The following is a 10760-nucleotide window of genomic DNA, read 5'->3' as shown; positions in this document are numbered from 1 at the left end:
ATCTTTACGATAGTAGAACTTGAGTCTACCGCCTTAACCACTCGGCCACAGAGCCTAATTTCCTGAAATTTGTCGTTTCAAATTGAATCGGATGATGTATTTTTGGAAAAATTCCATCTTGATTTATTTGCCCGGTAAAAGTTCAAAAAGTGAGTTAAGGTTATCAAATTGAAGCTACTGACCCCATAAATAGACTCACCAAGCTTAATATGTCAAAGATGAATTTTTGTAGTGGATAGAAGGTCTTGAAACTTTGCTAAAAAACTGAGATTTGCGACTTTTTTTTTATAGAATTGATGATGGTAGTTTTCAGAAGGAATAAACAGGATGCTTTGATGGTGCCTGGAGATAGCTGGAGTTAGGATTTCAAAGCCAAATGGCAGGGGAATCATGCATATATAATAAGAGTTATGGATAATGAATCTGGGTTGGAAAATAAGTTGGTCTTTACAATCCATTTTAATCAACAATCGCTTACGACTTTCTTGATCATCTATTTGAAAGGCAACCCTACTGCTCAGGAAAGCTTAGTACAAAGGTAATTGATCTAAATACCAACCCCAATAAACCTAAGAGATAGTTCTTGCGCTTCGTTCAAATTATATCCATCTGAGTTTCTTATCGATTGGATTTCGCAACATTTTTTTTTTGCAGCCCAATTGTTAATCCATTTCAACAGGTCTGTTCAAAGTCGATATAAAATTACAATCGAGGTTATTTCAGCATCTATCCACGATTATCTACTGTCTCTTTAATTGAACTTAAAGATATTTAGTATATGACTTAAAATGTCAATGAATAATCGGAAGATATTTCAAAGCCTTGCTACATTTGAATTGAGGTGAAAGTAGAAAGCGGAAGTGACTAGCTAAAACAATCCAATGTCTAACAATTCTTTCCTTTGAAATGACTAGAGTTATTTTAATGACTGAAGAAGCCTCTCAGTCCTCAGAGCCCATTGTTTGTATTGCAACTTAACTATGTAGTCGACATATAGTTGTTCATAGGATTTGCAGCCATTTTTTTCTGGTTTGCAATAACTTAGTTCTTTTTTCATAATTCAATCTGTGGTAAATATATCCCAGTCCAGGAAATGAATAAAACAAGTTCGGGTAATTCTAACCGTTTAACTTCACTTCTCACTTAACAGAAATCTAAACTCCCTTAGAAAAGAAGTAATTGTATCAGGGGGTTCTCTTCCTTGTTGTTAGCAAGATAGCCTTCGGAAGTATCCAAACTCAAAATTATAAATAAATGGTACATAGGACCTACATCCATTATTTCAATTTACTAGCATCTTCAATTGAAATCATTGGAACTTTCAAGGAATGAGCGAATCTAAGCTTGATTCCCTGTCCCCCCCACTCACACAAGATTTACTTCTTTGCATTGTCCTCCTTACAAAGATATATTTGTTATATTTTGACAGAGTTCATACTGGTTTTAACTTTTAGAACCTTATGTACGCATTTGATTCGTTTATATGATTATAATGAACTTATAACTTTTGCATAGAAAAAGACCTGGTTGATTGTTGTTGAAGACAATCTTTTTTTTTTTTGCAGCCAAAATCAATTTTAGAAACTTACATTCATGCAAATACCACACTTTGCCAACTCATTGACCACAGCAAAAGGTTCCTACCTTGGCCTTTGGGTAATATATGGGGCTGTGGAAACCATCGAAGTAAGTTGTCCATAACTGAGCTCAGTATTTCAATATTTTCATAGAAATAGTCTTATGTTGTAAATATTCCCCCGGTTTTTGATGATTTAACACTGGAGAGTTTGCCCGATTATCTCAAGTCTGGGCAACAATAGCTTGAGAAACCAAAGAGACAAGAAATCCAACTCTAGTAATTCCAAAAAGAAAGAGAACGTGCCAGTTCCGTTTATAATTGAGCTACTTTGCTCCTAACAGAGCTAACTAGAATAAGCAATCTTCTACAAACATCGGCTTTATGTGCTTACAACAAGAAATACAAACAATTCCTTCTAATATTCCCTTAGGAACCATAATTTTTATTAAAACTTATTAATTAACTTTATACAATATTCTTATCACAAAGCACACCCTGCCACATCTATTTATGCACTCCCAAGATAATAATCTTTTTGTAAGAACATCCAAATGGTACTAACAGAACTTACAATCAAAGGGCCAGCTAATCCTTTACCCAATTTACAAGTACCATAAATCAACCATTCGCTTCCAAAATGCCAAGCAGCAACCAAGAAAGTAAATTGAACCAATTCATAAACTGGTTTAGTAGTCACATAATAAGCACCATAAAATCTAACAATTGAAGTGATTAATGTCCAAGTACCAAAAGTACGGGCACTTAAATGAGTGACTTGTGGTTTTGTTGGTTGGGATGGCGATGATTCATTTTCATAGACTTTTTTTGTGAGTTCAAGATCTTTGGATTTGTAGGTTTGATATGAGTTGAAGATGGAGACTACTGAGATGAAAAGTAACCAGTATGGAAGCTTTCCTCCTTCAGTGTGAGGTAATAAGGATTGGAAGTATGGAATCATCTTTGGTTTGGAAAGAAGGTAAGAGTCTTGGGTGATCTGATTAAAACGTAAACACAATTAAATTTTTCAAACTTGAGAGCGAGAAAATTAATTCGCCGACCTACAAACAATGAATATTTAACCGGCGCGTGCGATACGAGGAACGAGACGAGAATTTAAGTTGCAAAAAGAATTCTACACACACACATTTCATCTGGAGAAAATAGCCCATTTTACAGGAATAGCTTTGATATCATGTTACCTTTATCATTGTAAGTAAAACTAAAACCGAATTAGAAAAGACTAAAAAACTTCTTACAAATAAAAAAAATAAAAAAGAGAAGAGTGTTCAACTTTGCATCCAACCAGAAAGTCTAATTAACAACAGTAGTGCTTGCATTAGATGAAGCAACAGCAGTAGGATCTTCAGTTTTGGTAGGATCATGTTGTTTTAATACGTCAACAGCTGGACCTAACAATCTTTGGAAACCTGATTTACCCAAAGTAGCAACAATAACATTATCCAAAGCTTCAACAGTAGCTTGTCTTGGTAAATCATTTAATAATGCAACTTCTCCGAAATAATCACCTTTTGATAATGTAGTAATTTCACCCAATTTATCATTATAAACTTTACAACTACCACTTTCTATCAAATAGAAGTTTTCACCTTGTTCACCTTCAACAACAATCTTATCTCCTTTATGATACATTTCGGTATGTAATGCATCAGCTAATTTAGAACGAGCATGATCATCCAAAGATTTCAAGACTTCAATATCTTTCAAGAAATCTTCATACATTAATCTTCTATTGAAAGTACCTTCCAATAAGATACGACGGAAAGTTAAACGATCCAATGCCCAACAAGAAACATCAGTTGCGGCTATTGCGGTAGCTGCTCTTGGAGCATTATACATTAATGCCAATTCACCAAATGAGGAACCTTCACTACTGGTATTAACCTTAGCTTCATTAACATAAAAATCAACAGTACCTTTTTCTATAATATAAAAATAATCCCCTTCATCACCTTGTTTAATAATAACAGTATCCTTTGGGAATTTTCTTGATGATAATGCCGAGATGACTGTTCTTTTAGAAGTTGGATCTAATTGTTTAAAAAGGAAATTTTGTTTTAAATTAGCAGCTAAAGTTTCTTCTTCACTTGATGATAAATTATTAACTGGAGGTTTCCAACTTTCTGATTTTAATTTTGCAGGATTTAAAGCTTCTGCAGATACAGACGTCCTTCTATTGGCATTAAACGCAATAGGGATATTACTTACCAATTGAGCAACATTATGGTGTTGTTGTCGTTGTGATTCTATTGATTGTGGAGCAGAAGGATCAACTTCTTTGATCTTCTGGTCAGTTGGGGATGTATTAACACCAAAATTGCTTTTAAAGAGACCTCCAGCACCACCACCACCTACTTGTCTATCTGATTGTTGACCATTATGATCAACTATAGGTGCATGAGGGTCATGGTCATGTATAGAATGAGGATCATTTAAACCAAATGGAGATTTAAAACTTGGTTGTCTATCATGTATGAAAGCAGCTCCTGCTTGATTGAAGGTCATATTATCAACATTAGGGAATAAATTAATCCCGGCAGCATTTGCTTTTGCTTGTTGAGACCATAATTGATTCCTTTGAGATTGTAATTTAGAATTGAAATAATTGGCACAAAATTGTAAAACATCAGGTGGATTCTTAGAAATCAATTCTTTCTGCAATTGAACCAATTCATCTGTTACAATTTGTTGCTGTGACATGATTGGTATAATTTCTCTTTAATGCTTAGTTAATAGTTAGAAAGAAGTTAATTGAAGAGAGTTGGAAAAAATGTGGGTGGAAATTTGGGTCAGCGAAACTTTTTTTTTCTTTTGGAACTAAAAATTTAAGAATTTGGCTTTCGGTTTTGTAGTTTTTCTGTTTTTGCCGGTACTGCTGTAAATTCTTGTCTTGAAATTTCAGATGGTTAAATGAATAAAATGGAATAGAGATAGATTGTGAGTATTTGATGGTATAAGTCTACTCTTATCTCTTAGGTCTCTTCTTAAAAGGATATAAGTTTGAAATGAGTGAATTTACTAATCAAATTTCAACTGAAATAACGGGGGGCAAGATGGCGTTGAAATGCTTGTTCCATTAGGTGAAAAAAGAAGGGACGGGGTGGGGAATGAAAATTAGAAAATCGATTTATTGAGACACAAAATAAAAAGAATCTCGGAGGTCAAGAATAAGAGACATTTTCTATGAAAGGAGACATTTTTTTGCGCTTGTGTCACATGACCATGACCATAAGTCACATGATAATAGTCACATGACCATGACCCCAAGTCACATGACTTGCATTTTTATGAACACGTCATTACCAAAAGATAAAAAAAAAATCTTTTTTCTGTTGTGTTCTAAATCTTTCTTTTTCCCCTGATGAATGACTTCCTAATTAGGATTGACACAGAAAAGTAAAAATGAATGAGTTGTTCAAAACTTTTTCAACAACACAAATCAGATTTTTCAATCTCATATATAAAGAGACATCACACCCATTGCATTTTTATTTTCTTGAATTTGCATTTGTTTCTTTCTTCTTTCTTCTTTACCAACTTTTCAATTTATTTAAATCAATTCATATTATCCAATTGACTAAAAGGGAATCTTAATACATTTCCAACTCCCCTATAAATATATTCAACAACTAAATCTTTGGTATTTTAATAAAGCGGGTTTTTTTTTTGCAAATTTTAGAATTTTTATACAAACATAGAAAACAACAATAAACGATGTTGAAATCATTCCAATCATCTTGGTTGTCTCGCATTGGTTTACTTTATGTAGCCATTGTCATGTTAATACCTTTATTAGCTTCAAATGGTCGTAATGGTCCATTTGCCGTTGCTGCTGAAACAAATGATTCATCTGCTCATGAAAGTTATGGAACTGTCATTGGTATTGATTTAGGTACCACTTATTCTTGTGTTGGTGTTATGAAAAATGGTAAGGTTGAAATCTTGGCTAATGATCAAGGTAATAGAATTACTCCATCTTATGTCTCATTTAATGCTGACGAAAGATTAGTTGGTGATGCAGCTAAAAATCAAGCTGCATCAAATGTTAATAATACTGTTTTTGATATTAAGAGATTAATTGGTTTAAAATATAATGATGAAACTGTTCAAAAAGAACTTAAACATTTACCATTTACAATTGAAAATCAAAAAAATAAACCAGTTGTTAAAGTTCAATATAGAGGTGAAGATAAAACTTTTTCTGCTGAAGAAATTTCTGGTATGATTTTAGGTAAAATGAAATCAATTGCTGAAGAATATTTAGGTAAAAAAGTTACTCATGCCGTTGTTACTGTTCCAGCTTATTTCAATGATGCTCAAAGACAAGCAACTAAAGATGCTGGTACTATCGCCGGTTTAAATGTTTTAAGAATTGTTAATGAACCAACTGCTGCCGCAATTGCCTATGGATTAGACAAAGATGATAAAGAAAAACACATTATTGTTTATGATTTAGGTGGAGGTACTTTTGATGTTTCTTTATTATCTATTGAAGGTGGTGTTTTTGAAGTTTTAGCTACTGCAGGTGATACTCACTTGGGTGGTGAAGATTTCGATTTCAAATTAGTTAGATATATGGCTAAACAATTCAAGAAGAAGCATGGTATTGATGTTACTTCTAATCCTAAGGCTATTGCCAAATTAAAGAGAGAAGCTGAAAAGGCTAAAAGAACTCTTTCTGCTCAAATTTCTACTAGAGTTGAAATTGATTCATTTGTTGATGGTATTGATTTCTCAGAAACTATTTCTAGAGCTAAATTTGAAGAATTAAACATGGCTGCTTTTAAAAAGACTTTAAAACCTGTTGAACAAGTTTTGAAAGATTCTGGTATTAAGAAATCCGAAATTGATGATATTGTTCTTGTTGGTGGTTCTACTAGAATTCCAAAGGTTCAAGAATTATTAGAAGGTTTCTTTGATGGTAAGAAGGTTTCTAAAGGTATTAACCCAGATGAAGCTGTCGCTTATGGTGCCGCTGTTCAAGCTGGTGTTTTAAGTGGTGAAGAAGGTGTTGATGACATTGTCTTATTAGATGTCAATCCATTAACTTTAGGTATTGAAACTTCTGGTGGTGTTATGACTACTTTAATTAAGAGAAATACCGCTATTCCAACTAAGAAATCTCAAATTTTCTCTACTGCTGCCGATAATCAACCAACTGTCTTGATTCAAGTTTATGAAGGTGAAAGAACAATGGCTAAAGATAACAACAAATTAGGTAAATTCGAATTAACAGGTATTCCACCAGCTCCAAGAGGTGTCCCACAAATTGAAGTTACTTTCTCCTTAGATGCCAATGGTATCTTAAAGGTTGAAGCCACTGATAAGGGTACTGGTAAATCCGAATCTATCACCATCACTAATGACAAGGGTAGATTATCTAAGGATGATATTGATAGAATGGTTGAAGAAGCTGAAAAGTATGCTCAACAAGATCAAGAATTAAAGGAAAAGATTGAAGCTAGAAATTCATTAGAAAACTATGCTCATGTCTTAAGAGGTCAATTAAATGATAAATCTGAAACTGGATTAGGTTCTAAATTATCTGAAGAAGATAAAGAAACTTTAGATGATGCCATTAAGGAAACTTTAGAATTTATTGAAGATAATTATGATACTGCCACTGCTGAAGAATTTGAAGAACAAAAACAAAAATTAATCGATGTTGCCAACCCAATCACTTCTAAATTATATGGTGCTGGTGCCGGTGGTGCTGGTGGTGCTGGAGGTGCCGGTGGTGCCGGTGCTAAATTCGGTGACGATGATTCTGATGATGAATTTGAACACGATGAATTGTAAATCTTGTAATATTTTCTTTCAATATATTTTTAAAGTATTTAAATATGCTAATTTAGAAACTAAATACAATCTGTTTTATTATTATTATTCTTATTTTTGTTATTCTTATTATATTAATTTATTTCTATTTGTATAGTGTCTAGAGATTAATAGAAAACTGTTCTACTCAAGCCTGCCACCTGTTTGTAAAGTTACTTGTACACTCAAATGAAATTTTGCAATTAAATTTCAAGAAAAGCACGTGACCATTTCATAATTACGTAATAACTTTTGTTAGCAAAGAAGTAGATGAAGTTACTTTAAATATTTCTCCAACAAAATCTAACCAGGGGAAAAAATGGAACAGAGTTCAATGACAGAGAAAGAAACAAAGAATGAGAAAACTTAACAAAAAAAATTTTTTTTCTCATTAAATATTTCCTAACAGTATTATATAACTCCTATAGTTAAATACCTTTGTTAAAAAAGAGACTTAAACGATGGCGAATAGGAAGCTACAGAAGTATGTTGAAATATAAAAACTATTGAGAAAGAATCACCGAAAGTTTTCAATGTTAAAGGACTATTCGGAAGTGCAACTTCCGAGGCTCTGGCCCTGGGCAAATTCCGTAATGCATTTGGTGATCTCCAAATTCAGTTTTATTTAATAGGAGATGTAAATACTAACTATATTACTAGGGATATTGAAATAATATTCAAGAAGATTCATGAAGGTTTACATGATTTTAATTATCATTATGACAGATATGAAAGTATAAATACTGATGATGACTCCGATAATCAACGAGAAAAGGAAAAATTAGAAGGGGATTTGAAAAAGGAAATTAAACGATTGCAGAAATTTCGAGAACAGATTAAAAATTGGCAGCTGAATGATGTTATCAAGACATTAGGACCGTCAGGTACTGCTCTTGGAGTAAAACTTAATGATAACAAGAAACTCATCGAAGAAGCCATGGAAACTTATAAGGATGTTGAAAGACTGTCGAAATTGAAAACCTTCTCAAATCAATCGATTATGATGACGTTTTTGGATAGTCAACTCCCGGGTGACGACGATGATGATGATGATACGGATGAGGATTTCTGGGAACGTCTAGAGAGTAGTGATGAAGATGAGGAGGAAGAATTGGAGGATCTTCCGTCGGAGGCTATTGATGCCATCCATTATTTCAAGGACACTATACAACAGATTCGAGAACAAACAACCAAATTGAATCATGAATTTGAAAAACTAGCCCTGAAAAAGTTGAGAAAGAATAATTTGACCACGATTGAAGCCAAAAAAGAAAAGATCAAAGCAACGATATCAACCAATAAGTTTCACTGTAAAAAGATGTTGAAATTGATAAGGCTATTGAAAGCTGGCCAAGTTACTGATTTTAATCTAGTTTGGTTACTAAAAGATGATTTAGATGGATACGTGGAATCAAATGGAGATTCAAACTTTTCAAGTGAAACAACGTTGTATGACGATGTATTCAATCTGATAGTGGCAGCAGTCGAGGAAGATTATTCTGAAATGCATGATTTCCAAGAAGAGAACAATGATGCTTCTGTGACAGAAGAAACTGCCACCCAACTGAATGGAACAATCTCCAATCATGAAACAACCCCTACCACTTCCACTGCCGTCAACGGTAACAATAACCACCATCACCACCAAAAGACTAGCGTGCACTCGAGTCCGACAGCTACTAAAGTTAACGGCCATGGTCACGAAAGTCCCTATCAGCAAAAGCACCATCAGACGCACCAGCGACAACATCGTAGTCCTGAACTAACAAGTCCGGCCATCGTAAGAACATTAAAACCAGCAACGACACCTTCTAAACCTGTTGGCAATTTGAAATGGTCCACAGCTGCCGCTGTAGGTAAACCAGAAAACAAACCTGTTGAGCCCGAACAAAATGGAGCTCATGAGAAGTCTCCTCAACAACAACAACAACAACAACAACAACCAGAATCTGAATCACAAACGGCATCACCAGCAACTACCGTGGCTTCAACGGTAACTCAGGAAAGTGTACCCAAACGACAATCTATTGTTGTTGAAACTGTTGATCTCGATAAATATAAGGAAATTATCAAGAGTTCACCGCTTCTGAAACCAGAAGTCAGTTTGTTTTCGGATATGAGTTTAGTGAGAGTTCCACCTGGGATTCAAGATTTAGTTATTTCGTTTGCTGCAAAGAGGAACAATCAAGATACCACACTTCTAGTGGATTCCAAAGATTTCAATCAATATACAACTCCTATCCACAAGCCATACTTGCCCGATGTTGTTCAACCTATCCAATTTACTCATCCAAGTAGTTTTAAACATCCTACTCAATTGGTCAAGTTTCAAAATTATTGGAATCAAGTAAGGGCAGTTTATGGATTTGATAAGTTATCAAATGATATCAAGGCATTAATAGCACAAGACAAACCGGAGAATGTACCAATCATAGCAGAATTGACTTTTGTTTTCTTTTATGGATTCTATTATGGATTAACTCCAGCAGAAAATTTAATTGCGGAATCATATTTGTATGAATTAGGATGGAAGCCTTATAAGACTCAATTAAATAATAATGCTTCCTCACCACTCCAAATATCTTCACCTAATCAAATGAATGAAGGTTCTAAAGCAAATTATTATTTCTATTGGTTTAAGAGAACAAAGTTAATTTCCCAACCTGATGAAGTTACTGAATTTGGTGATTATCAAGTATTTGATTTGAACTTTTGGGAAATTTTTATGAGATATGGATTTAAGTTTGACTATAGCCTATGTCAATTGAATCCATCCACGAGTATTTTTTAAGTCTTTTGTGTTTTTATTAAACATGCAATTCCTTCTCAATGTATTTTGCATGTGTCTGTGTATTGTGTGTGTAGTTTGTATGATTGGTTTTTTTTCCAAAAGGTTGTCTCTCAATCCAACCAAAACTCTGATTCTAGGATGTCGTCATGAGATAATATATGTTGCGTTGTTTGCCATGTTGAATTTATTACTTGTTCTTCTTCTTCTAATACTTCACTCCATAATTCGTCATTATCTTCACTAAGCATTTCTGATTCTAAAAGGGTATGAACAGCATCATCATCGTTTGAATGAATTATTTTTCTTGGACTAGATTGTAGCATATCATGTTGTTCAGTTCTTTTGAACTCAAAAATCTCATCACCATCGCAAGTAAATATCGTTGGCATTGTTTTGAATAGCATTGAGTTTGGCATTAGGGACACATCAATGAATTGTTCCATGTTTGGAAAATCAATGCCAAATTCTTTTAACTTGTTTGGTTTTATGTTTGCTTCATCAATTATTTGTTTGAGACTTTTCATTGGGGTGATTCCAGGAGTCTTTTACTTATCA

General features: G+C 33.8%; 5 protein-coding genes across 5 annotated transcripts; 2 read left to right on the top strand and 3 right to left on the bottom strand. All coding sequences in view use genetic code 12, as the record gives it.

Annotated features, from left to right (window-relative positions):
• Positions 1–2087: 2087 nt before the first annotated feature.
• On the bottom strand, positions 2088–2537 carry ERG28 (Erg28p; the record flags this gene model as incomplete). Its single annotated transcript, XM_049410158.1, has 1 exon — positions 2088–2537. One exon carries the CDS (start codon positions 2535–2537, stop codon positions 2088–2090), a length of 450 nt encoding a protein of 149 aa, XP_049260698.1.
• Positions 2538–2890: 353 nt separating this feature from the next.
• On the bottom strand, positions 2891–4297 carry BCY1 (cAMP-dependent protein kinase regulatory subunit; the record flags this gene model as incomplete). The annotated part of the gene is made up of 1 exon (XM_049410157.1): positions 2891–4297. One exon carries the CDS (start codon positions 4295–4297, stop codon positions 2891–2893), a length of 1407 nt encoding a protein of 468 aa, XP_049260697.1.
• A 1014-nt stretch (positions 4298–5311) lies between these two features.
• On the top strand, positions 5312–7396 carry KAR2 (Hsp70 family ATPase; the record flags this gene model as incomplete). Its single annotated transcript, XM_049410156.1, has 1 exon — positions 5312–7396. The coding sequence occupies one exon, from the start codon at positions 5312–5314 to the stop codon at positions 7394–7396; it is 2085 nt and encodes a 694-aa protein (XP_049260696.1).
• A 479-nt stretch (positions 7397–7875) lies between these two features.
• NOT3 (CCR4-NOT core subunit) lies at positions 7876–10205 on the top strand (the record flags this gene model as incomplete). Its single annotated transcript, XM_049410155.1, has 2 exons — positions 7876–7898; positions 7970–10205. The coding sequence occupies 2 exons, from the start codon at positions 7876–7878 to the stop codon at positions 10203–10205; spliced, it is 2259 nt and encodes a 752-aa protein (XP_049260695.1).
• Positions 10206–10315: 110 nt separating this feature from the next.
• J8A68_006024 (uncharacterized protein) lies at positions 10316–10729 on the bottom strand (the record flags this gene model as incomplete). Its single annotated transcript, XM_049410154.1, has 1 exon — positions 10316–10729. The coding sequence occupies one exon, from the start codon at positions 10727–10729 to the stop codon at positions 10316–10318; it is 414 nt and encodes a 137-aa protein (XP_049260694.1).
• Positions 10730–10760: the final 31 nt, after the last annotated feature.

The sequence above is a fragment of the Hemisphaericaspora subhashii genome, assembly GCF_019202705.1.
Source record: "Hemisphaericaspora subhashii strain CBS 10753 chromosome Unknown scaffold205, whole genome shotgun sequence".
Lineage (NCBI taxonomy): Eukaryota > Fungi > Ascomycota > Pichiomycetes > Serinales > Debaryomycetaceae > Hemisphaericaspora > Hemisphaericaspora subhashii.
This window is presented reverse-complemented; position numbering and strand designations above follow the sequence as displayed.